Source organism: Parus major, chromosome 2 (assembly GCF_001522545.3).
Source record: "Parus major isolate Abel chromosome 2, Parus_major1.1, whole genome shotgun sequence".
NCBI lineage: Eukaryota > Metazoa > Chordata > Aves > Passeriformes > Paridae > Parus > Parus major.
In genome coordinates, this window is record NC_031769.1 from 77,730,139 (window position 1) to 77,757,302 (window position 27,164).

The 27,164-nt window shown below is 41.4% G+C and overlaps 1 protein-coding gene across 5 annotated transcripts; it reads right to left on the minus strand.

The window, feature by feature from the left end:
* Nucleotides 1-1,505: 1,505 nt before the first annotated feature.
* Nucleotides 1,506-26,564, minus strand: OTULINL (OTU deubiquitinase with linear linkage specificity like). Of its 5 annotated transcripts, none has more exons than XM_015619784.3 (9): nucleotides 26,327-26,564; nucleotides 14,985-15,033; nucleotides 11,026-11,185; nucleotides 10,868-10,899; nucleotides 10,677-10,768; nucleotides 8,436-8,585; nucleotides 7,498-7,626; nucleotides 4,752-5,024; nucleotides 1,506-3,639 (listed from the first exon to the last, which is right to left on the minus strand). In XM_015619784.3, the coding sequence occupies exons 1-9, from the start codon at nucleotides 26,405-26,407 to the stop codon at nucleotides 3,466-3,468; spliced, it is 1,140 nt and encodes a 379-aa protein (XP_015475270.1). In that variant the 5' UTR covers nucleotides 26,408-26,564; the 3' UTR covers nucleotides 1,506-3,465. The 5 variants fall into 5 exon arrangements, with proteins under 5 accessions (XP_015475270.1, XP_015475273.1, XP_015475272.1 ...); XM_015619787.2 differs by lacking the exon at nucleotides 26,327-26,564 and adding an exon at nucleotides 23,038-23,056; XM_015619786.2 differs by lacking the exon at nucleotides 26,327-26,564 and adding an exon at nucleotides 22,890-22,950.
* Between the last annotated feature and the right edge of the window lie 600 nt (nucleotides 26,565-27,164).

Sequence of the window (27,164 nt, forward strand, 5' to 3'; positions counted from 1 at the left end):
CCGCTGGACCTTCAGAGGAAAACAACACCCTTCTACAGGATCACTGCTTCAACAGAACCACATCTGTCACTCCAGGAGGACTGCAGCCACCATTTAAACAGACTGCTACCAACACTGAACAATAGGGTATCAGGTTGTATTCTGACTGTCAGGATTTTTTTGTATTACTGCATTTTATTTTCATTTTGCTATTAAATTGTAGTTTTTTGTTTTTAGGGGTTTTTTATTTATATGTGCTACTAAAGGACTGTTATTCCTATTCTCATATCTCTGCCTGAAAGCCCCTTAATTTCAAAATTATAATTCAGAGGGAGGGGATTTACATTTTCCATTCCAAAGGAAGCTCCTGCCTTCCTTAGCAGACACCTGTCTTTCAAACCAAGACACAGAGCTGTCCCAAAGCTCTGTGGTTTATCAAGAGAGATGTAAATCAGTCAAGTCCCAGGGAGAGAAGTTTTTTGCATTTATCTCCTGTCCCTCCTAGGTACATCACCTCTGACACAGATGGGTCTCTTTGGATATTTTCTGACAAATCTTTCAAAAAGCCTCTGCAAGGCTCCTGCTCCATCCCTGGCCAAAATCAGGGCTGGACTAACAGCACAAGGGATGCTGTGAACACAAACGAATGTCACTTAGTGAGGCTGCAGCACCCCTCCAGACCAGTGACCATGCCAGGCTCCTCTACAAAATAATTTCAAGGGGCCACCACAGAGTTATATCCTCCCCTCTCACAAAACCAGGGGAAAAATGAAAGTTTCTCCCCTGCCTGGGAAGCCTTCAAGCACCTTGAAACCCTCACAAAAGAAGTGAGAGAGACCAGGTCTTCTGTGGTACCAAAATTCCAGCTTTACCTTTTCTTGAAAATCAGGAGCTGTCTCTGCCACTAACTGGAAAGTATCCTGCAGCACCTGTCACTTACATAGGTTTGTTTCAGATACACTTTATTGAGGATTATTTTCTTTTTTATGGATTTTTCTTATATACACATGTCCCCACGCATATATATATATATATACATGTATTTATTTATATGTAAACAGATATTTGTTTTTTGCTTTATATATATGTAAAATATATTATCAGAGAACCTGGTTAAAACTCAGTGCAGCCCCAAACCTGTGTTTCTCATGATTCTCTCTGCATTTATTTCTAAGACTTGTGATTATCCTCACCTGAAGCTCCTGTTTTCACCTCCCATTTCCGTTCCTGGCATGATGTGGCTGATACCTCTGACACCTAGTAAGACAGCAGATCTGTTTCTGTATGTTCTTTCTGGATTTTTGGGACAACATTAATCTCACCTAACTTCAAATATCTAGGGCAGACAGATTTATGCTGCTCACTGCCAGCTGCTACTACAGTCAGTGAAGAGAACCAGTCCCTTCTAGAGACCCACTCCTCTGGCTGTCCATGTGCCATTGCCTTCCCCTGACAAGGCAGAGAGCCCTGGCTCAGGTGACCAGGTGCAGTTGCAAACATCCAAACTGGTGAGGTAAATTCCACGGTCTGTTTTAGATTTTTATTAATTCCCCACTATTAATGTGCTCAAGATCACAAAAATGTATGTTTTCACAATTTATCACTTTCAGCTGTAATGCTTTCATATTCCTAAACACAAATAATATGCAGATCATTAAAAAGCCCACAACAAAAATACATACTTTTTATGGTATGTCTGTTTGTACCAAAACAAAAATAAAATATAGACTAGTTTATTGATAACTGTAAATGTTACTGTTGATGCAAAATAGATAACAATACTCTACACTTAGGTATTATAACATTTCCCCATGCAGAGCAGAACCAAACCTAAAACAAGAAAATTACTTCATTCAGCAAAAAAACTTTCTTTTAATAAATAAAAGTCTGCAGGTTTTGATGAGATGAAATTATTACAGCTATCAAGCCTTCTTAATTAAAATCTACAAATCATTCAACAAAACTGAACTCAAGTGTTTGTATTTATAAATATATATATACATATGCACACAAATAAAAGGAGCATAAGGGAGAAAATAGCTTTCCTTTACACAAAGGAACTAAGCACTCTCCAATGACTCAAAGCATTACCATGAAGATACCTCATGCAACTGCTTTAGCTCCTGCAGGCCCTGTTCCCATTTTTGCTATTGGCTTGCATTTTCTCCTGCAGGTTTAAAAAAAACAAACCCTCCTGTCCCCATACCCTTGGGATAAGGAAAGGAGAGGTTTTGTTTCTTAATAAACCTCATCCTCTTCAATACAACCATTAGCCTGTGACACTGTAAGCTTTTCACAAATATTTTGTGAGATCTAATACTTCAAGATAAGGTCCCTTATTTTGAAATAATCAAAACACACACGATTCTTTTAGAAAACAGAACTGAGGAAAATGTTCCATGTAGGAAGGTAAATCTCATTTACTTGTTCTGGACAGACTTCAAAAACGGAAGTCTAAATTAAAAATAGTGATCTTAGGCAAGGAGATTAATATGTAATCAGAGGATAAAACATGTATGCAACACTGCTGAATTCACATCATGCATAGAAAATTAATATTTTCTGAAAATGCAGTGTTTTGGCCTGTATTCCATGCACAGCTTTCTCAAATGAATTGCAAAGGAAATCTTGGCAGGTAATGTTGAAATCAGCTCTTAAAGAATTTACAAGTTGAACAAAGCCATACGCAGATATTGGGTGAAACTCTGTTCCGTGTGAACACTGCCCTTTTTACCTTGGAAAAAGCTATGTACTTTCCTCATTTACACAGGTGATCTTCCATTCATCACAGTGTTCTTGTGTGTTGATTTTTTCTCCCTGTGTAACAGTTCTTCACCTTCAGGGATCACCACTGGATGCAGCCAGCTCAATTTCCCATGTCTGAAGTTAAGTACAGCCTACAGCTGCTTGCTCTGCCCATCCCTGGAGAGGCGTTCTGGCAACAAGGGAAGCCAAGTGGATTTGAAGCAGCCATGCAGAGGCCCCAGCTTATATCCTCCCATCCCAAGTCAATGCAAGTTAAACAGCATGGAATATAAACTGTGGGACCCTGGGATTTTCTTCCTCTGTGATTCATCCTCCCTTGCTAGAGACAGACAGGAATAGGGAAAGGCAGTCATGGCTTTAGGCACTTACGTTTAACCCATCCATGGATGTCAGAGTAAACCCTTACACTAGCAATGGAAAACCCAGCATAACCTTTGTCTTTTGTTGTCAGGCATTCCAATTTTTTTGTCTGACAACCCCCAAATGTCACACGTTTTTGCCCCAGACAGTAAAGCAATATATTTTATGGTTTTTATGGCTGATGGTGAACCGAGCTGCAATGGGAAAGCGAAATGTTTACACAATAAACCCATAAATCATTTTGTAACCATTAATGAGCATTCTCACGATTTTACTGCTGCCAATTAGAAACATAATTCACTGGAATTAGTCACTATACTATACAAAGGAAAAAGAAAAAAAGTCATTGGTCCTTCACATTCAGAAAAGGGGGATGTGATAGTAGCGGTCATCCTCAGTCACGAGAGAAATCTCATTCCATTCCCTTCGGTATTCATCCGGATAGTTTACTTTAAATTCCTCAGTATTAAACCTATGCAGTCTGTAAACTCGTATCTTTACTTCAAGTAAGTATCCAAGAAGAAACAGTTCAACCTAAAAATTAAAGAGTCTGTAAGACATTTATTTCTAGGCATTGAAAACTAAACTGAAGATAATCCAAGTTAAAGCAAGTCATTTAGCTTCAAAACAGTAGACAAGGGATAAAAGGGGCCCTTTTGCTAGTGGAGTAAGAACATTGAAAATTTGAGGACACTCCAAACAGCCCTTACACTTCTCTTTTGCATGTAGAGAAGAACATTCCTTTTCCACCTGACACCATACATAACCTGCTCCCAAGCCAGCTCACACAGCTTAGTGGGGAGCTAGAAAGGAATAGCTGGTACCAAGACTGATGCACCCTGAAAAAATAGGAAGCCTGCCACCTTGTGATCACTTGCTACATATGGAAAATGTAACAGTGAAAGGAAAAACTTTCTTGGTGCTTCACATATATGAAACTGGAGAACTGGCATCTCATTAATACTTCTTGCAATGGATTGCTTAATCAGGAAAAAAGGTTTGGGAACAGTTCATAAACTTGGGCAAAGCCAGACAGAGAAGAACTTGTCCAGTCATAAGCAAACGGCTCCTAAATCTGACTGCATCATGTAACAACTGACTTGATAACTGAAACTGATTATAAAAATAATTTCAGCCATTGGAAAGTGAAACCATTTGTGGAATGGCAGTGCAGAGTTTAGATGTCAGCACTGAACTTCTCACTAATTATAAAACAGGAAACAAAAACCTTAACATATAAAGGTGATTAGTAGAGTTGTCATTACCTACTCTTAATAGACATTAGATCTCATGAAAACCAAAGGGTGGGAAGAGAGTGATGCTGTTGGGTTTGGCATAGCAGATCAGATAGGAAAAGCAAAACAACTGGTCAAAATAGCATCATCTAAAACTATTTTACATATCAAAGTTATTATTGCTCTAAACAATAATTGTCTTTTTGATGCCTGTAGCATTTGTTTTTGGTCCACTCTTACTAATTAGTTATTTTTTTTCCCCAGAAGATAAATGGCTATCCTCAGTCCATTTTCCCCACATCTCAAAGAAAAAACATTGGGCCAGCTGTCAGGGATGATATATGATATAATCACCTAATCACTAGAAAGATGGAAAAAGTTCTGTGATTTGTTTTTCATCTATATCCTTACCTGGTCTAGGCCAATAGAGTCACCTATGGAGTTCAGATGATTCATCATGAAACTCAGAGGGTCAGACGAAGAGTCACGAGCAAAGAGAAGGTTAAAAAGGTTGTGTACGGGTTCATCTCTGCTCTTTATCTGCTCATAGGCTTCAACAACTTCATAGAGCATGATGAATTTTATGGCTTCATATAGTTTGTATTCCTTGCTTTCATCAGAAAACAGTGTATTACACATGTTTCCTCTTTCTTCATGATCTCTTGTAGCACTTATTTCAGCCCACTGGAAAGCACACAGAAGAAGATTACTAAAATTATTAAAAGTTCTATTTAACACAAAAGATTGCAAAACAGGAACAGAAGCCTGGTCTAAGTGTAATGCAGCTCAAAAGAGCCCAGGCACAACAGCATTTGCAGGCAGCAGCTTCCAATCTGATCAAGGCCAATGGTTTGAGGTACAACAAAGCCAAGTCCCAGGTCCTGCACTTAGGTGACAACAACCCCAGGCCACGCTACAGGCTGAGGGCAGAGTGGCTGGAAAGTGGCTCAGTGGCAAAAAGTGGAAAAGTGGGGATGCTGGTGACAGCAGCTGAACATGAGCCAGCTGTGTCCAGTTGGCCAAGAAGGCCAAGTGCATCCTGGCCTGTATCAGCAATAGTGTGGCCAGCAGGACCAGGGCAGCAATTCTCTGTACTCAGCACTGGTGAGGGCACATCTCAAATCCTGTGTTCAGTTTTTGTCCCTCACTATGAGAAGGAGATTGAGGTGCTGGAGTGTGTCCAGAGAAAGGCAGCGGAGCTGGTGAAGGATGTGGAGCACAAGGCTGATAAGGAGCAGTAGAAGGAACTTGGGTTGTTGAGCCTGGAGGAAACAAGGCTGAAGGGAAAATCTTATCATACTCTACAACTACCTAAAAGGAGGGTGTAGCCAGTGGGGGAGTTCATCTTTTCTCCCAACTAACATGTCATAAAACAAGAGGAAAAGGCCTGAATTTTTGCAAGGGGAGATTTAGACTGGATACTAGAGAAAATTCTTCATCAAAAGTATTGTCAAGCATTGGAATATGCAGTCCAGGGAAGCAGTTGAGTCACTGTCCCTGGAGATAGTTAAAAGTGTAAATGTAGCACTTGTGAACATGGTTTAGTGCTGGTTGGACTTGATGATCTTAAAAGTCTTTTCCAAACTAAATGATTCTATGATTCTGAGCTAGGAAAGGCAGCAAAGAACCATGTTACTAAAAATAGGCAGAAATCCATCTCAATGGTTGAACACGATCTTTAAAAAAAAAAAACAACAAAAAAAAACAAGTTGGGAGCTATACTTCATGCCAAGTAATAGCATAATGCATCACAGAGTTGCTTTGAAACAATTTATTAATTGTAAGGATTTATTCATTTTTTTGACTTGAAACTTTTTCTTCTCACTAAATGCTTTGTGCACTAACATCAGCTAAAAGAACTACAACAAGCTATAAATGAAAGCCAAATAACCCAACACTGGGAAATGCAAAGAGCAACCAGAACAAAATGATAACTGCACATAACAACTACCAGGCCTATCTCAAGAAGATGCAGCTGTCACTTTGGCACAGCAAGGGTGCAGGCGAGGGACCAAATACTCTATTTTAATTCCCTCCTTATGGATGCTAAATTCTGAACCACAGTGCCTGTACAGATTACAGGCCGCACAGCTCCTCAGGCTTGCCTGAGAAAGTAGTCTGGGAAAAACATGAGAAGGAATTAAAACAATCCTCAGGAACACAAAACAGCCTTGCAGGTGTTGTTATGTGTTCCTTGTTTTCCTTGCAGGAGAAAGTCAGGGGGGTGGTGAGCCCCACTGACCAATGATGGTAATGTAGCAGTTTACTAACCAATAAGAGTTTCCTTTCTGTACTTTCCACGTAACTGTCTATAAAGCAGGCCTGGAGCAATAAACTGAGATATCCTCTTGTTCTGACTCCCTTGAGAGTCTGTGTCGTTCTTTCCCGCCGTTCCCAATTAGAACGACACCTCCTTTTATTTCTAATGCTTTGTTTCTAGAGCTTGTATTTGTCTGTTTGGGGTTTTGTTGGTTTTTTTTTAAATTAACAATTAATATCAATGCAGATCCACAGAAACCCCAGGGGAGCTCAAGAAAGGTGCAAGGTCTTGACAGCCCAGCTCTTTATCTCTCCCTCAGAAGGCTTTGGGGCTGCTAAATATCCCCAAATTTTAAATATGTAAGTAAGAATTATAGTCCTGGGTTAGGAATGATGGCAATCTGGCAGTGCTGAGCAGAGGGGGTGGTGAGGCTGACAGGTCTTTTCAATCAAGTGCTTAAGCTTACAGAGAGAAATTATAGTAAAAATGGATAATTAAAACATTTAATGGGGATAGAAGCAAAGAAAATACAATAGTTTTAGAAAAAATGCACTGTTTGTTTGCTCTTTTCCAGCTGAGGGGGGAATCCACAAGCATCTTATACAGCATGTTTATTTTTAATCAAAATGATGAGATACTGCAGAAGCCACTTGATGGCAAGGACTAGCTGTGGGGATGGATCCCTAGCTTTCAGGGGACTCCTGAGTACTTCACCTAGTGGACCACCAAAACCTGGATTTCTCTGCAGGAGGGGCAATGGCCTTCCCAGCATCTCAGCAGTCTGAACCTGAGGGAAAGGCTGACTGTCCCACAAATATGCAAGAGGGTGTTCCTTAACTCTGTCTGAACCCATTTCTCAAGGCTTTTATTCTTCCCAACCATTTCCGAGATACTCACGTTTGTCTTTAACGCCTCCATACATTTGCGCAACTTCCCAAAGGCATTGGGACCTGTGTATCTTTCTGGTCCAAAACTGTATTGCTGAATCCAGTTGCAACCTTGAGAATACAAAAGCTTTTCAGGGAGCTGGGAAAAAACCAAAAGACAAGCTAATCATAACCATAACAAGAAGCAGAGTATATGGTTATATAAACTTGTCTACATACAATTTACAATGTGGTTCTATCAGCTGTTTGTACAGTTCAAACAACAAAGTAAATGAATCTCAGTTAAATGCTATGAAGGAGCATGCACTTAACTGCCAAGTCCCAAAGTAACATTTAAAATAGGGCCAACCAAAAAAAACCAAAGATTAAGAAAATATGCTCTCAGCAAAACATATTACTCACACTCTGGAAAAGCTGAGCACTTCCAAATTCAGTGAGTATTTAGGATCACAGACACCTTGCAGTCTGCACACACTTTTCTACAGGCAGAAGCTATAGATCCCACCTTCCTGACACTATCTCCTGCTGGAGCTCCTGGAGCCCATGGCAGGATTCCTGCTGCTCCAGAAACACGGCAGCTCCCAAGTGAGCCACTGAACTTTGCATGGATGTGGATGGGAAGGATTTAAATAACCTGTTGTGTTAAGTGAATGACATCTAGCAGGATGGCAGTAACATACATTCATCTACCCACTTTTTTTTTTTTTTTTTTTTTTTACATCATTTAGACTCATGTTCACATTGGTATATTTAGATCAAGGACAGCTTTTCAATTAAATGTAGTTCAGTAGGTTGAAAATCTTCTCTTTGAATTCTGATAATGATTCTCCACTTTGACAGCCAACATATCACTTTTCAAAGTTGAAAAATAGGAAAAAATATATAATTGAACAAAGCTTTCTTCTGCATGGATAGCTAAAATGTGTTTATTTAGAAAATTAATTTTACCTTCAATATATCTCTTTCCTTCATCCATGAAGGAAAAGGAATGCCTTGGCTGAATATCTGAAAAAGCACTGCTCTTACTACACTGTAGTTGTCCCTCCTGACTTGTCTCAGGTATTTGATATGACAGCTCTTAAACAATTGTTCATATGCCTAGAAAGAGAGCAAGAAAAATTAGCAATAAGAAATACTAAATGTTAGAAAAAAACCACATTGTTTGAAGTTCAATTCCAAACTATTCATAAGAGGGAGCTGGGGGAACAAGACAGTATATTTTTAAGATTTATATACACAGAAATGTTAAACACTATGTTTTTGTAAACACGTTAGACTGGCGCTGCCCCTTAAGAGTGATTCAGCATTCCTTCCGAACCCAGCAACTTGTTCAAGTCTCTGCACTTTTGCTACTATAAACATTCACATGGTCAACCAAATTAGAGCAGATCAGCACAGATTTCTGTGCTGTAATAGCATTAACCCCAAGCATTTTACAGTTTTCACTGACATGTGGGATGCAGCAGCAAAAGGGCAGGAACAAGTATCTGGAGAAAACTCCTTTAGGCAAAAACATTTCCTTACATTGACCTGAAACCGCTGTGCAACACTGACCTGAGGCAGAGCAGATTTGGAAGCTCTATGCTGAAGCAGACAGCCCTTGGTCCAGCTACCCTCTCTGCATTACCACTGGCTGCTATCTGACCCTTGTTGAGACAATTCTGAGCAATAAACTGGCAGTGAATTAGGGAGAAAACTCTACAGTCCCACAGGCTGCTCCATCACTTCCAGTTTGCTTCCTGAAGGGGGCAGCAGGATGGTCTCAATTCCTCATAATCTCTTTCCCTTGGTTATTCCCTCACCCCATCCCACTACCACTTCTCAGCTGGACTCTGTCCCCTTATTCTTACTGTATCAGCTGAGATAGTAACCCTATCAAACTCTTTCTGCTGAGGGAGTTCCCTGCTGCTTCAGCAAGCTTGAGGGCCTCAGAGAAGTCTCTTTCTTGTAGATGATCTGCTTCATCAGCTCACCATCCAGGTGGACCACATCCAAAAGAGGATAAGAGACAGAACAGAAGAGGGAGAAGGACTGCCTAGCTAGGACAAGGCAAGGAAGAGGGAAAGACAAGACAAACATGGGATTATTCCTTCTGGGGGCAGCAAGCATGTTATGCTGGATCTCACAAGACCTCATCATAAAATGTGCTCCTTACCATAGCAATTTCTACCTGATGTAACCAGACATCTACTGACTGCTCCATATACAGGAGTCTCCTTTTCAAGTCTGGTCATCCAGAAGGCTCATAGATTTTCTGAAAGGCTTTTTGCCCAGTATAGGCTTGCAACTTTTATTAGAAGTTTTGCTATCTTTTGTTATTTAGTCCTCCAAATTCTTTTTGGCCTTGCGTGCTTTTCTGTGAACTCTTGGCACTGCTGTGTTCCTGCATTTAATGTGGTAAAACTGGATCTTTTCTCTGTTCATCACTTGAACATAACTGCAGCTTTTTGAAAACGATCTTATTTTTTCTACAATCCCTTTATGCTACTGTTTATCCTTACCAGCTTCTTTTTACCCTTTAAGTCCTTCTTGGTATGCACTTTGTCTGTGATTCCAACACCATGACCTAAAGCCAATACATGTCAAATACCCTGGTGCAGTTTAATCTGCTGGGGTGCAGAGCTGGAGCTGAGGGACTGTGCCCAAAGGCATGGGATGGCCCCTATCCAGCACCCCAGCTCCCTGCCTGCTGGGCACCACCCAAGCTGGCACAGGTTAGATTCCAGCTTCCTACCCTGCCAGCCACAGCTGATGATGCTGGAGAGGGGAAGGCTGCCAAACATGGACCTTCAGAGGTTGGAGGAGAAATGGATGTGGGTTTTCCTTCCTCCCTGGAATAAGTGTTTTTAGCTTAAATCAAAGGCTGGCCAAATGACAGTGCCTAAGACCACATTATTTGGGCTTTAGCACTGGTCATGATTTTTCCTGTTAAGGCCACTGTGTGGCTCACTGGCGCTAGAAGATGGAATTCAGAATATATACAAGACTAAAACCTGATCTACATTTTGACCTGTACTGCTGCACTTTTTATTAAGACCCATGCTCATGCTGTCCCTTTTGCTTCTCATTTGACTAGGCAGTGTGGCAGGCTTTGATAGCTACTGCAGCTGTTTGCACTGAGAATGCTATTTCTTTCCCAGGTGCTGGTTCTCCCCTGTCCTCATGCAGAGATTAAAATTTAACTCTTACCTCCCTCATCTGTTTGGCCTGCTTTGTTTCTCCTTTCCATTCTCTTGCACTATAGCCAAGCAGATCAACTTCTGGCAGCACACTGAGATTCCCTAAATTGAGATTGACAGATTAGTTACATTCTGCTGTTCTGCATCTAAAGGGAAGCTGTGAGGGTGATTAATGGATGTGGAGTGACAACAAAAACTTACTTATGAGTTGCCTCTGAAGGTAGTTACTCCACCTGAAATATAAATGATAGAACAGGTGTCATCGAGGAGGTGTTGAAGGTCAGTACCGAAATACTGACTACTTATTACTGAAATAAGCAACAGTGTGGAAGACTAAAGTCTGTGCAATAAAAACCTACCTTTTCAGCAGCTGTGCTAAAAAGCTGTATAGCCTTCTACAATACCAAAAAAGAGCAGTGAGGAAGGACATGCTTAGCATTAGCTGCACTTTCACTTTTTGCCACATGAGACACAGGGATTCCTTGCTGGCTGTTTTCCAAGACCACACCTCATGCCTTCCTAAAATACGGATCAAAAGAGAGGGAGAAATCTTGTTATTTTGAAGTACTTGTTTCTGTTTGCTATCTTGCAAAAAGAAAGATCATCCAAACATGATACCACTACAAAGGAAACACAAAACATGACATCCAAAAGATTAATATATTTTACTTAATACACATAATTTATATACTTAAATTTTCAAGCTTTTAGGGGCTTGGGTGCACATAGTTCACATTTCCACACTTTCCTGCACACAGTGAAGGCTACATACATAGTTACAATGGAATCACAGGAAGACTGGTGTCAAACCCACTGCTCACTAACAAAAAACCCTCAAATTTTAAATATTTTTTTATTATTACTTCATTATGTGCTGATCTAGAGGCCTGTACTGTATTTTTTTTGTCTCTAAGTCATGTCTTTAAAGATCAGGGGTTCGTAAGACTTACTTGTAGTCAACAGATGGGCCATATAAGGCAATATTAGCTGACTAAGCATCATATGACTGCCAGGGGAATTAAAGGAATGTTCTTGCCTCAATTTGGGTAAGTTTAGGGACAATTTAAAACTCCAGAGAAAGATTCTCTCCAGGGATTTGGTAAGAAAGCTCAGGAGATCATGACAGAGGGGGTGCACACTCACTGTTCTTCACAGACATAAACAAGGACAAGATTCTGTCACTCCCCTGGCATTACAGACAAGGTTAGGGAAGGTTATGGTTGTCTATTTTTGATAAGAAGACCTACAAGTGAGAGGGGCCCTAGAGACTGAACAGTTAACAAAGGCAGTAGCTGCTCCCTAAGTGAGAAATTTGTCCTCTGGAAAAAAATTGAGTATAGGAAATTCCCAGAGCTCATGATGAACAGATGCTCAGTTATTAACTTATTTATTGATTTAGTACAAAACCTTAAAAGAACTCAAATCTTATATAGGTATCCACAGAAAAGGCTGAAAAGATCCTTCTCCAAGGAGTCTACAAAGAGAATTACTCATTCCACGTAGTTTATGTCAGCTGAACTTCTGCCCCTCCTGGCTTTAACAGGAAATTTAAGAGGGGCTTAAGTTTTCCAAGTAAGTTAAGCCCATGCACTGTGGACAACAATCCAGTCAAAGAGTTACATATCAATTCCAAACTTAGCAACAAGATAAAGAAGTGATGCACTCATTTTTATGAGCACTGTTGCATATACACAGAGCACTGCTGATACTTGGCCTTTCCCAATATTCTGTTTGAAGAAGTTTTATTACAAGATGTTGTATGCAAGTCATCTGGTGGTGAGACCCAGACCTTTTCTCTCCTGTGAACTAAAGGTAGGTTAAGAGCTGTAAATGAAAAGGTGTCAATAAATTTTAGGTCAGTTGGAGGGCTAGTTCTGAAGCTCCAGAAAATGTTTATTACTGATGCCAAGTAACAGACAACAAAACATCAGCTGTAAGGTTTGGAAGTGGAAAACTTCACAGAAAAACCAGACACTCCCACTTACAGCTCACAGGCACATATAAACACACACCCACTTCCTCCTGAGGGACACTGGTAGGTACATTCTCAATATGCAGATAAACTCCTACCTAGATAAATGGCAATCCCAGATCAAGCAATTGCATTTTTTCTCTTTCTGCTTTAGGATAAAGGCGTCAGCATTGAAAAAAACCTCAGTGGACTGTGAATAACAGAACCTTCTGTCCACTAGAATGGAACCTGATGGCTCACAGATGTTCAGCCCAGGGATCAGAGGGTATTCTGGATTTACACTGTTGTATGCAAACTGATGATGATTGAAATGAACAACAATTTAAATACACAGTATCAAAGGTAAGCTGCAGCAGACTTTCATTTCTTTACTAAAAAGGGCTGTATAGTCCACTCCCACATTTGATTTTGAACAAACTGGGTCTATAAAAAAATCAAAAGCTGGTCCATCTGTTAAAATTACATACTTTGCATTATGGAGTACCAAGAAATACATATGAATGCAAAATTTCTTCCCTTCCCACTTTTACAGGCAGAAAGATGTTCTGTATCAGTTTTTAAACTGAATCAAGCAATCTTTTGAAGAAGTTTTTGGTGGTAATAATCCTGAAAAAACTTCAGGCTACTGGAATTCAACTAGCTCTCTTTCAGTACATATGGTTACCAGGTGCTTGAGCAACTGCTACACAAGGAGTGCTGGGAAGCACAGGCTTACTAATTTCCATTAGAAACACAAATCAGCGTCAGAGAACACGAGACAATCAAATATTACTCACCCATTTTTATTTAATATGGGGGATTTATAAAAGGGTATTTTCCCTAGTAGAATGCCTAATGGGTGATGGAAAAACCTGTAAACAAGTGATTTTGAGTATTTTGCTACCCTTGTATGTATATATTTTTGCTAGTTGTACACATGTAGTTTAAGCATACCTTAGACTTCATGAACTTTCCCTCCTGTCATGGGAAAGCTGCTGTTTGAACAGCACTTTGTGATTCAGTTAATACTTCCAGTGCCTATGACACCCTTAGAAATTAATTACATTTTCTATTCAAGTAAATGACATTTAGAAGTAGCAGTTGGATTACAAAGTGCTGCTGGTAAAAATGCATCATGAGCATAAATTAAAGAAGGCAGCATCTTAAAATAGATCTTGCTACCCCCCTCCCTGCACCTTCCAAAAGTCTTCAGAAACCAATGAGCAATTAAATTAATAACACATTAGTTGGGGGAGTAAAATAAACCCCCAGATTTTTAAACCATATCCATTCCCTGGGGTATGGGCAGAATTCATCCTGTTCCTCAGGAGGCAGTGACAGGAGCAGTTAGTGCTCTGACCAGCTGCTGGGCTCCCAGTCTTCTTGGAGACTGACTGTGACCATCAGCATGACAGGGAGGCCTGACTCTTCTGCCATGCAGAAATTTGGAAGAACAGAGGCTGAACAGTGCTGGAGTAGGAACTGATAGTAGTGTTTATCTTACAGAGCAAGTAGTACACCATGTTTTATTTTCATGCTACATCAAGCTTCTGGCTAGTGCCAAGCCTTAAGCTTTTCCTGCAAAGTCAGCAGGAGAGACACACAGAAGAAAAAAAACAAAACCACACAACAAAAAGGGCCAGGAAAAAAGATAAGTAAGAGGCACTTGCAACATCTGTTTCAGGTTCAACTCAGAAAGAATCTCAAAAGGACTTGCTTCACATTTGACTCGCTCACAACTTTTTTGGAGGCTTCTACATTAAATGCACACACACGATGAAATGCAAAATGTCAGAGATTAGCTTGGGAACTAGCAGACAGAACTGTATGCATTACTGAATATTCCAGCATGTCTGATGGCACAATCACTCTTTACTGTTTTTCTCCATCAGAAAGATAACAGAGCATCTTCCCAAACTAAACCTGACAAAATTATTTCTTTTTGGGACATTCCTCTTCACCATCCTTTTGGTACTGAAAGCGGGACATAGCACTTGTCACCAAAAAGTGGCCAGGTTTCATACTCCCATCACACAAAATTATGTTCCTAGTTCCCAAAAAGAAGGTATAGCCTCATTCAAAAAGGGAGGCAGAATGTGGGACTCCTCTGCTCCAGCCCTTATGCTTCCCCACCTGTACCACTCACCTCCCTCCTCTGTTGGATGCAGAGCAAGGAAGGGAGACCCCCTCAACTGAGACATGCAAAGCTTGGCATGAAGGTCCAAGTCTGCCTGTGTTCAAGGTGTGCATGCAGAGTTCTCTTCATGTTATTGCACATTGCTATTTTCCACATTATTCACCATCAGCACCAAGGTATGTTACAGAAGAGGCTAAGGCTCTCTTTTAAGGGAAAACAAACAAGCTTACCTTTATAGAGCAGGCACAAGCATGATGCACATGTGTACACAGACCTCAACTGAATGAACCAAGAGGGAGACACAGAAAAATTATTAATTATACAAATTCAATACCTACATAAGATTACATCCCATCAGAGTTTAGAAGACAGAAATATGCATTTTTAAGTGGTGCTGAGAAATCACAAATTCTTTGATTTCCCAGTTTATCATCAGCACTGCACAAAAAAACCCCAAAACCAACTGAAAACAGGTCAAACACATACCAAGATACGTGAGAAGCACTACTTAATTGAATAACTATTTAACTACAAACCCCTTCCTTTACAGAGTAAAGCAATGCCAACTTGTTCAGCAACATTCACCTGTTCTAACAAACAGGAGAGATGAGGCTCTCTCCTTGGTATATTAAGAAAAAGAAAATAATTTACAGACAAAGATGTAATCCATCAGTGACTTGTCAAAAGTTCAACCAAGTCTGCTGATCAAATATCTTCTACTGAAAGAAAATCAAAAAACAAATTAAAATCCCAGCCCCAAACCATAGGTCGAATCACATAACTACCTAGAAAACAGAATAGTTTTGGTAATGCTGAGGCCCATCAGTTGCAAGAAAGATTTTATTTACAAAACTCTTCTGCATAGGGCTGTCCCAAGTGCCCTCTTAGCTCCCTCAGTCTTTTTTTCAGAAAAATATAGAGAATATAGAGCTGACATCATCATTATCATATATGGCTGATCATCAACAGGAACTGCTGGTGTTAATGTATCTATCCAGATGTGACACATACTTATTCCTATTGTGCAGTAACAACCATAATGTGTTCTTACCTACTGGGTGATTATCTAAAATATACTCTACTATAATTACCTTTACAATACCATTTTCAGCTATATAATCAAGATGTTAATGCATGCCTTAGCCTGCACATACCATTTTCTCTCTACAAATGCCTACAAGAACAAAAGCAAAGTTCAGTTCTTCATTTCCTGTACAATCCAGCTTCCTTTTTAAGGCACAGGGTGCTTCATCCAAGACCTTCAGATGAATAATGCTTAGCCCCACTTCCATTTAAGTAAGAAAAAACATGACAGAAGCCTTCTGAGAATTTACAGTCCAGAATACTGGATGAGAAACACATGAAAAGCATTTCATGCCATTAAAAACACATGAATCTCTCTAAACCTTTTATTCCTATTTAAAAAAAAAAAAGTAAAAAAATAACCTCCTTTTAAAGAAGGAGCCTCTGAAATCTCTGCTACTGTTTCTTTCTTAATGTGGAAAAAAAAATCTGTTCCCATTCTGAATTGCTATTTAATTCCTGTACACTTTAAACAGAACTTGCGTAAATGCACTAAATCTATTATTTGAAAGAAGCCCACTCTAAGAATTCTTATTCTGCCTGATGCAGAGTTGCATGTTGAGTCACCCCTAATGTCAGTCATGGTTTTCACAGTTCTCAAAGTGCTTTTCTTTTTCTTCTTTTTTTTTTTTTTTTTCCATGCTGAATCCAAACTGACAGAATAAAGGAAATACTTTCCTCCTGAACATCTCAAATGTAGCTGACAAGTATAAATACCTTGTGTTTTTTATGTTGATATGTCTAGATAACTGAAACCTGGTTAGGGGAAAAAAAAAAGTCTTACTTAGCAATAACAGTAATTTTCTCCCTCCTAATTTTTAAATCCTGTTTGCTAGACAGCACAAGACTTGTATCAATTACCCCACCCTCCAAGGATGCCCAGTCAGGTACTCAGAAGGCTGGGGGTACCACAGGCAGCATCCCTCCTGGTCTCTCTAGGCAGAGGTCCAGTGGCAGCTGCCCCACTCCTGGGATTCCCCAGTGCAGGAAGTGCCCCTGGCTCTGCCTGGATGCTTTGTAAGCACACAACACAGGACAGTCCAAGGAAAGCTACCTGTTGATAAAAAGTTATCCCAACTGATATCCATAAAAAGAGCAGGATCAAGTAACCCATGACAAACAAAAAAATCAACTCTTCTGAGCTTGTTTACTGTCCAAGGAGAAAGCCCGTCTCACCAAACTACACCCATGTTGCTCATCGTTTCCATCTCTGTACAGGGTCTGACTGCTGCACCTCACACAGATTTTGTGTCTGTCTTCAGAGTATGGCCCTCTCCTGTGCGATTTTGTGTGCAGATGGTGCAGAGCTGTGTACTTTTTTATGTGGATTAGTAATTACATATACTTTATGATTAATAACCACAAATTATTCATATCTCCTGGTAGTGCACCAGATGAAGCCTGTGCTTCCTCAGCAGGTATGTGCAGAGGTTATTCCAGAAGTGTTATCTGTTTGCTAGTTTTACTTGCATCTTGCCCTCTTTTCAAGACAGATTAGAAGCACAAAGCAAGGCCAAAGAAAGTAAAATATCAAAGCCATCACTCTGAATGCAAATGGCAGAAATTGGTCTCGCATCTCTTCCTCTCTGCCTCTCAGTGTCCAGTCTGACGAAAGCCAAAACTTCAGCTTTATTCTGCAGAACTCATGGTATTTGTATGGAAGCAGCTGGAGTGTTTAAACCCTGCTCTGTCTTCATCATTTCAAGGACAGCACTTTCAAACTGGCAAATTTTAATTAGCTCAAGCACACAGAAGTCCTCTGCCTTTTTGTGAGAATGCATTACCAGGTACTTCTGGCCTAATATATTATACAAAAAAAAAAAGCATTTGGAAAGATAAAACTGACTGCATCAAGAGAGTCACTGAAATTTAAGTTATAGCTCAGTGTAATACTGATCTCATAGCTAACAGAAACTAATAAAGATGTGGTTCAAGAACTCAGAATATTCTGTGCAAGAGCTTTCCATTTTGTAAAAGCACATTAGTAGTAGTAGTATTATGCATAATAATATCACAGTCATTATTGTCATTGCTAATGCACAGTTGGTATTTTTACAGACATTTAGATGCAAGAGAAAATTCAAGTGTTTAGAGAGAAGTTTAAACTCTACATCAGTTGCAGGGATCAAGGGACCACAGCTCCCTGACACCTCTGCATTTTCACAAACTGCCTAAAAACTGGACTTACGTGGCAAGGACTAAATAAAATACAAATCATGCACCCCTGTAAAATATAGTTAAGTGTCACCTTGCATATTAAGCTCTCTTTGAGGGGCTGGCACTTGGCAGAGGCACAACCTACTTTCACTTGTAAAGTAAGAAAATGAAATACAGGGTACTGGATAGTTTCTGACATGGAGCCCAGCAATATAATTTTTAAAGTTCTTCATTTATATGAAACCCCCTATTTTTAAGGCCTTGGCCTTTGGCAAGAACGTCACAGTTGAAATTCTTGTGCAGGAAATGACCCAAAATGAAACCAGAATTGAAGGACAATAAACACATCTCCAAGCTGCTCATAAACGTGGTGCTGTGCTCAGAGCAAAACTGGGGAACACAGGTAGGGTTTCCCTTTGTTGTACAGATAGACCTGAACCAAGTATTTAAGTTTGCAGAAGACTGATTTTGCACACACTTGGCAATTAAAATTTTGCTAACCATTTGAGGCAGGCAATTCCACCCTCCACTGTTGTGAGGCCCCACCTGCAGTACTGCATCCAGCTCTGGGACCCATGGCATAAGAAGGATGTGGACCTAAGGGTGCAAGGTCCACAGAAGAGGCCATGAAAATGATCAGGGGGATGAAGAACCTCTCTTATGAGAATACACTAAAAGAACTGAGGTTGTTCAGCCTGAAAGGCTCCTAGAAGACCTTAAAGCACCTTCCAGTAGCTAAAGGGGCCTACAAGAAAGATGGAGAGGGACTTTTTACAACAGGATTTAGTGACATAACAAGGGGAATGGCTTTAGACTTAAAGAGGGCAGGCTTAGGTTGGGTATTAGGTAGAAATTCTTCACTGGGAGGCTGGTGAGGCACTGGGACAGGCTGCTCAAAGAAGCTATGGACGTCCCATCCCTGAAAATGTTCAAGGCCAGGCTGGACAGAGTTCTGAGCAACCTGGTCTAGTGAAAAATATCCCTGTACACAGCAGGGGTTTGGAACCAGTTGGTCTGTAAGGTCCCATCCAACCCAAACCATTCTGTGGTTTCCCTGGTGGCAGATGACCTTCGAGCAGTGCCAAGCACCTTGCCTTGATGCTACTTTGCTGCACTGATACAAGGGCAGACTTGATGATGGTCAAAGCCCCACAGACACCATGTCATATCAAGGCGCTGGTTTGATGCTAAAGTACGCATTTCTGACTTTCATAGCATCATTTACCCAGCCCTGGAAACATAAATGCTAAACACTTCAAATATGTAGAAAACCTCAGCAACATGCAGGGACAAGGCACCTGAGACCGGGTCCTGCTGAAGACCACGAGTAGAACTAGCAAAAGCACCAGAGACTGAGCATATACAGTCACATCTTGCCACATCTTTAGCCCTCCACCATCACAGAATACGGCTCAAGTAAGATAACACATATCTTCTGCTCAGTCTACAGCATTCTACTGTAGAAGAAAAATTTGTTGAAAGAAAAATGTGGGCAGTGCAAGTTGCCTTGCTTGGCACATCCTTCTGAACAGGTACATAGTGGCATCTGTCCTCACTGGTGACATGGGAACAGGAGCAAGAGACATACTTCCTCTCTCTGTCAGGAGCTTCCAGCATGTCCCCATATGCTGCAGAGAAATCCCAAGTATTTGGGTCTGGATCTTGAGGATGTCAAAAATGTATAGTGTATAGAGCAGTGAAAAAATGGGAAGAAGCTGCAAGCACAGTGTAAGGCTGAAAAGAAACCAAAAAAATGCTGATTTCAAAATTTCTCAGAAAATTAGTGAAAAAGCAGTAGAAGTTTTGAAGTATTTTTCAATGTTTGTCTTCACTGGAGCCCTCTCAAGAAGGGGACAGTATACCCCTTATTTCCTTTTTGTCCTCGTTTATGCTGGGACACAACTTTTATAGGTTTTTTTTGTTATGCTTTTATGTTATCAGGCAACAGACAGTCCGACCATGAGTTATACTGTTCATGGGAAAATGTCAAACTTTCCATCAAATCAAATTTTGTAATATACAAACTAAATTCTAACACCTCAGAATTGGTACAAGATCCCTAGCAACAAACTTCCCTCTTAAAATTTCCAGTGATTGCTTTTTACATTGCTGCAGCTGAAGAAGTGTAACTCCTGTTTTCTATCATCGAACTCTGACTTTTTCACAAAGAAGTAGCTGTTTTTCAGTCTTTCTGAAGGGTACAGCACTGTTGTCTGATCCAGAGCACTGCAACCATGCACTGAGGAACTGGCATCTGCTATGCTGGAAATCACAGCAATGGAGCACATGGGCAAAGCTCCCTGCTGCTGCTGCATGCTGGCACCATGCCAGCTGCATTACCCCACCAGTGCAGAAAGGATGCCATGTGTTCACCAGGCCTCCCCAAAGTCCATCAAAGCAGAAATCAGATCCTGAAGTGATTCAGGGACAGCTGTCAGCAACTCAGATTAGTGTTTCAGTTTAAAGAGTACTATTACTCTTTCAGAAGTTAGACTGCCATAAAAATGCCATTAGAATATGACTTAGGCAACCCAAATGTAAATTAAAAAAAAAATAAAAATCACAGCCTAAAACAAGAGGAGATTAAAAAGCTCCTTAAGGAAAACCTTATGCCATTCTATCACACCCATATTTAGTTATGCAGGTGTAATGAAAGCAGTATAATTATATTACCTTTTGACTCCTGAGCACTGGTTATTCCCTGTGTTTTTAAAACAAGGAAATTATAAGCATAATCATCTCCCCTAAGACAGTTTAGCTCCGTGACTCCCACAGTTCAGCTGTGTGGGGTCAGAAGGTTCAGCAGAGGTATTTCTGAAATCTCAAACTCATTTGCTTGGGTAGTCATGCAAGATCAAAACTTTTCAAACACTAAGCTCAAGAAAAATTTCATACATTTTTGAAAAACCCTTTAATGTTTGTTGTCTAATCCTTGGTAGATAGGCTGTGAAGATTCAACTGGAAACTGTACCTAAGAAACAAGGTGGACAGAAAGTCTTGGTGCTGAATGGGAAATGAACACCACCTAGGCAGGCAAGATGTTCCAAACAGTTTAACAAAGTGGGAAAACAACCCTTATATCAAAAATGGCAAAGAATCTCAGAACTACAAAAATTTAATTTCTTTTCAACTCCAAATACAGATACTTATCCATAAAAGCACTTAGATTTAAATGCTGACCAGCATTTTCATGCTGTTTCTTCCCTCCAAAATAAATTCTAACACCTTTCACCTAGTAGTGTTTTATAGAGTTAGGAAAACAGCATCTTTTCCTCCTAGCACAAAGAGACCCTTCAATTTCTAATCAAATTATCTCTCCGCTAGCAAAGAAATGAAATTCTTAAAGCAGCACACTTCATTGACTACAAAGAAGCTTTCTTAGCCTGTCATTATTTCCTGTTTCACGTATTTTGCCTCTTTGTTTCACCACTTGCTGAAAGTGGAGCGGGCCAGAGGACGGAAGTGGGAATAACGGTACTTGCACGTATTAGCAATGGAGCAGGTAGCACCGTGCTAGCTTAAATACTCACTTAAATACACTCACTAAATACCACAGAAATCTGGTTCTTTCTCTACTGCAAAAATGAAAGTATAAGCTGCTTACAGTTTGTACAGCTTCTCCAAAGAGAAAACAAGCTGGTTTAGTTAGAAAGGCAGTGCAAAATGAGAGCTGGATGAGTAACCATCAGAGCAGAAATGGATATCACAGAATGTACGGCACAAAAGCAAGCTGCTAAGGCACGGTATCCTCAGTCTAAAAGACCGCTTCTCAGTAATGTAAGAGACCACAGGACCATTTAGGCTGAAGAAGGCTTTTAAAATCACGTCTGTTAACCCAGCACTACCAAGCCCACCACTAATCATATCCCCAAGTGCCACATCTACACGTCTAATAAATATCTCCAGGGATGGTGACTCAACCACTTCCCTGGGCAGTCTGTTCTGATGACTGAACGCCATTTCAGTGAATAAATTTTTCCTGATATTTAACCTAAATCTCTCCTGGTATGACTTGTAACTTGGGAGAATAGACTGATCCCACCTGGCTACAGCCTCCTTTAGGTAGTTGTAGACAGCAAAAATGTCACCCCAGACCCTCCTTCTCTCCAGGCTAATCAACCCCAGTTCCCTCTGCTGCTCCTCATGGGACTTGTGCTCCAGACCCCCCTGCTGCCCTTCTCTGGACACACTCCAACACCTCAGTGTCTTTACTGACATTGAGAGGGACCCAGCACTGGACACAGGATTAGAGGTGTGCCCTCAGCAGTGCTGAGTGCAGTCGGACAATCACCACCCTGCTCCTGCTGGCCACACTATTGCTGATGCAGGATGCCCTTGGTCTTCTTGGCCACCTGACACCGAGGACCACCTGCAGCTGGTCCCTCCTGGGTCCTCCTGAATCACACCTGCATTTATGAGCCCCTTTTTCCTAAACCTTCACCTTTCTGACGGGAATACAAGACAGTCTGCAACACGTAACTCCATACTGCACACAGTGAGGAAAAAAATAAATACAATAAAAAATTACCGCCCCCGAAGCAAAGAGCCAAAGCCCGGCCGAAGCCCCGAGCTGTTTGACAAGCACGACCCCCGGGCAGTGGGCGCTGATGCCGCACTCGGGACACGGCATTCCCCAGGGCAGCTCGGCCTTTCCCCGCAGGCGGTGCCCGCAGCCCCCGCCCCGCCACCACACGGCGGGGGCACATCCCGGCCGTCCCGCCGGGATGGCCCCAGGAGCGGCTTCCCGGGAGCCGCCACCTCTGGGAAACGGCCCCGAAAGAGTCAAGTGGAAAATAAAACGGGAAAAATAAAGAAACGGCAAACAAAGGTAAAGCCTCGGCGCGACTTGAGGCACCCTCCGCGCCCGCCCGCCCGCCGGCCCCGCCGCGCCTCACCCACGGCGGCGCTCCGCTCCTGGCTCCCCGGGATCCAGCCCCGCTCCACAGGCAGCGCCGGCACCGCCCGGGGCGGGGATCCCGCGGGGCCGCCCCGCTCCCGCCCGGCCGTGCCCCGAGCCGCGGAAGAGGGATAACCCTGTCACACCTCTCGGCCTGTCTCCCGCCGGAGTTCCCCATTTCCCCAGCAACCCCGGCCGCTCCTCCGCCAGTGAGGTACGGGCTGTGCTTGGGCGTGACACGACGCTGTTACATTTTATAGCCGCACGGAATCATGCAATGGCTTGGCCTGGAAGGGGCCTTAAAGATCTTCTAGTTCCAACTCTCTGCCATTGGCAGGGACCCTTCCCACTAGACCAGGTTCCTGAAAGCCCCATCCAGCCTGGAACTTAACTCTTCTGGGGATGGGGATGCCTGAAACACTTCTAGGGATTCCAGTTCGCTGAATGGAAACCAACATCATCACCATCATCATCTGTTTGAAATACAGTCATTAAATGTAAACAAAACTTAATAAATTTGAAGTTATTGGTTGGTTTTGGTTTTTTCCATATAATTAAATATTGATTTCCTTACTAATTCACTCTTTAACAAGATGGTGTGCATTCATCCAGAAAAAAATTCCCCTTTGCCAAGTACCTTTCCTTGTAATAGACTTCTATGTGTCATTTCTCCCAGAGGTATGTAGAGAATTTGCATAGACTGATATACTTTCTCTTCTGGTTACACATTAAAGAACAGTTTTATTCCATCTCATTACGGACTTTGCAGGAAAAACAGAAAGGAATTGTGATGGTCCTAACAAAGACTTAAATCTTTTACGGAGTTACAAGCAGTTTGTACAGCCAAGACAAACTTACACAGTCTTTTATTACTGGATTTTGTTTGGTTTTGTTTGGGTTTTTTTTTTCCCCTAAAATATCACAAGTTATTAAAATGGTTGAAGATCAAGACTTTTCATGAAACACTGAAGAGATTTGTATCACCTGGCATGAATATCAGGTTGTTTCTCCCTCCACCTCAGTTAATCTGGGCTGGAAACAAAATAGGGAAAACCTGCTAAATATCGGCGTGGCAAGCATTCTTACGTGCACTCACAGAAAGCCATAGACACATTTATCCACGTAAAAGAAAATCTAGGCTTAAAACCCAGCTAAAAATAGCAAAAGTAAATAGTTTACTTAAGAGGCCTAAAGCTGTCAGTTGTGTAAGTAGCACTGTGTGCTGCTCCATCAAAAAATCCATTTGGAAAAAAAATTCCAAAGTGCCACCTCTGTGCCTCTCCAGAGCATTGGTTACCTGGTGCTTTCCATCTGGACTCACAGATTGTGTTTAATGGAGCTGTGTCTCAGGGACCGCAGCTGAGAGAGATGCTGCCAGGATAAAGCTCACATAGCATCCACTTGCAAAGGCTTGAAGGTGTTTGGAATTTATTTATTTCCACATCTTGTCTGCAGTTATCACATACTTCAGTTTCCCTTTCCAGCTTTTTTCTTGCCTTGGCCAGGCCAGTGTTGGTGGCAGAAGATTGTTTAGCATTGCAGATAAATCCAGGTTTGCATCTTTCTGCCTTCTCTTAACCTGTGTTATGATCTTAGGATTTAATTGGTGACTCCTTTGTGCAGGAAGGCTTGAAAGTGGATGTTTATCTGGCTGCTGACTCATCAGAGGAGAGAGATGAAATGTTTAGTACAAATCAAAAAATTTAGCAGATCAACCCTTGTATCAGCGAGTTCTTCCCACTTCATGGCTCTCTGCTCTCTCCTCCGTGCATTTATTGAGTACTTCAGTGCAATCTGGAGCATGGTCTTGAGGCTCTATGCATGGCAATAAGCCCTGGGACAATCAATCAATCAATCAATCAATCAATCAGAGATTACTTACATGAAACCTCTTGAGAGACTTTTAAACTAACATTGTCCATAGTGCCTTTTCTTTCTCCTTAAGCCCTTTCTGGACGTCTTCCCTGAGTCACAAAGAGATCTCTAGGACCTTTTTCCATTTTCAAGCTTTGGAAGGAAAATGTCTCTCCTCCTTGTGAGTGAGATGGGACAGCCTCTACCTGCCTCCCTCCTTGGTGTTGGATACATACACCACTGTAAGACTAAGCCAGCTAACACACAACCCTCCTGCACTGTGTGTGCTGTTCCTGTCAGCTGAATGTGGGTTAGGATAACCCTGGAGAGAGCAAGCAAGATCCAGGTCTAAGCTGGGATCAAGAGCAGAAACGGAAATAGCAGTTAACTGGAAGGCAGTTTCTTTCACAGACTGCAGAATTGGAAACATGCTGCTACAAAGCTCCAGCAAGCTTCAGAAAATGTCAACTTCCCCAAAATATTTCAGAGAATCATAGACTGTTAATGGCTGGAAGGGACCTTGAAAATCATCTAGTCCCCCTCCCCCTTCCAGGGATGGAGCATCCACAGTCTTCCTGGGCAACCTGTTCCAGTGTCTCACCATCTTCACAGTAAAGAATTTCTTCCTAATGTCTAATCCAAATTTCCCCTCTTTCAATTTGAACTCCTTGGCCTATCACTGTAGTTCCTGACAAAGAGTCCCTCTCCAGCTTCCCTGTAAACTCCCTTCAGATACTGGAAGGTTGCTAAGAGGTATACACACAGTCTCCTCTTATCCAAGCTGAACAACCCCAATTTTCTCAGTCTGTCTTCCTGGAGGTGCTCAGAGTGCTCTTACCAACTTCATGGTCTTTCTCTGGACCTGCTCCAACAGAACAATGTAAATTGGATTCTCCTCCTCCAGACTTCCTGGTCATAACATTTTGCATATATTTCTGATACTCAAACAAGGCTATCTGCTGATGGCAAAGTTCTACTGCTTAGGGATATTTATGACATTTTCTTCCTTTAGGGGAGTATTATGAATTTTCCCACAACATGAACCTCCAGGTTCTTTTGAAGACAATGGCATTTCCAAGCTGCAGCCATGACTATGACTACCTCCCTCTGCTTGTACCCATGCGAGAGTGCACAGCAATTACAGCAAAAGCTTATACTGAAAGCCATTGCTAAGCAAGTGTGAAGACATTTTAACCACGTATGTTTAAACTTCCAAATCAGCAGCCAAAGAAACTGCTGTGTTCATCTGCAGGTGAGCAGCAGGATTATAAGCATGACACAAAGAATGTAAACAGTTCCAAATGAGTGCTGAGACAAAGGCAGCAGTATCCAACCCAGTAAAAGTAGGAAGCCTAGGCTCAGAACTGGTAACAGCTTCCTCCTTCAGTTTTTCAGACCCATTTTTAACAGTCAAGAACCATTTCCTTGTTTATTGTAACTTATTACTATCAAGGTCAGGTAGTCCAACACACAGGTAAAAGTAGCACCCATGTAGCTGTAATCAGTAGCACAGGATTTTTCTCTAGCTGATCACCAGCTTGTTGATATGCCAAAATTTATAGCACAGCAGTATGAACTTACCAACACTTCTCTCTGAGCTAATTCTGCTTCGCTTTTCTTGTTCAATGAAGTGGTCTCTGTTCTTGCTGGCCCTTCTGTCATGCTGCCTCTGCATCTCCTCTCCAGAGTATCACCCCCAGCTGGATTTCTCTCCCCTGACTGCTTTTTTTCTGGGGTTAGAAAATGAGTCTACAGACTCAGCTTGTCTTTGCAGATCAACAAGCTGTGAAAGGATCTGACTTCCTGTTTCATTTCCGTTAAAGTTTTCAGAGTCACACAGTTTGTCTATGCTTCTCCATATCCAAGCCACAAGAAAAAAATTGAGCATAACTCAGCTATTTATAAAGGTCACATTGCTACCTCCCTCTGCATCTGCCAAGTTGTTGGAGGGATGGAGACAGCAGGGTGTTTTTCAGACTGTGATGTAGCGCCCATATGTGTCTCTGTCTCAGTGGTAGTCCACAGAGAGCCACAACTTCTTCTTTTCAGCTCCAATGTCACGTTCAAGTGTTAAGCCCTTAACATGCAATCAATGTGCCTCCTGTAGAAACAGTTGGACTGTAAAGGGGAAACAGGTGCTCCATGCACACATCCCTTCCCATGGTTATGGACCATGCTATGTAAAAGCAAGGTTTACAGAGGACGGTTAAATCGCTTCATGGATATGGGATTTTTAACTGGAGTAAGATAAGCATCCTTCAAGACAGTCTTTCCTTTTCCATCCTCACTCATTGTTTTAAGTTAAATGAGAAAAGCGGTTTCTTACTGTCTAAGACTATTAATTCCTTCTTAATTATGCTGTTGGAAGATATATCACAATACCACAGCTTACAAGGTCACTAAATCTAGTCTCCCACTC

Excerpts from the sequence above, each read along its gene's own strand:
- OTULINL (XM_015619784.3), bottom strand. The coding sequence starts at position 26,407 with ATGACAGAAGGGCCAGCAAGAACAGAGACCACTTCATTGAACAAGAAA. Across the intron at positions 11,186-14,984 it reads CTTGTGCCTGCTCTATAAAG|GAAGGCATGAGGTGTGGTCT; the intron begins GTAAGCTTGTTT and ends TCCGTATTTTAG. Across the intron at positions 8,586-10,676 it reads AGGCCAAACAGATGAGGGAG|GCATATGAACAATTGTTTAA; the intron begins GTAAGAGTTAAA and ends CTCTCTTTCTAG.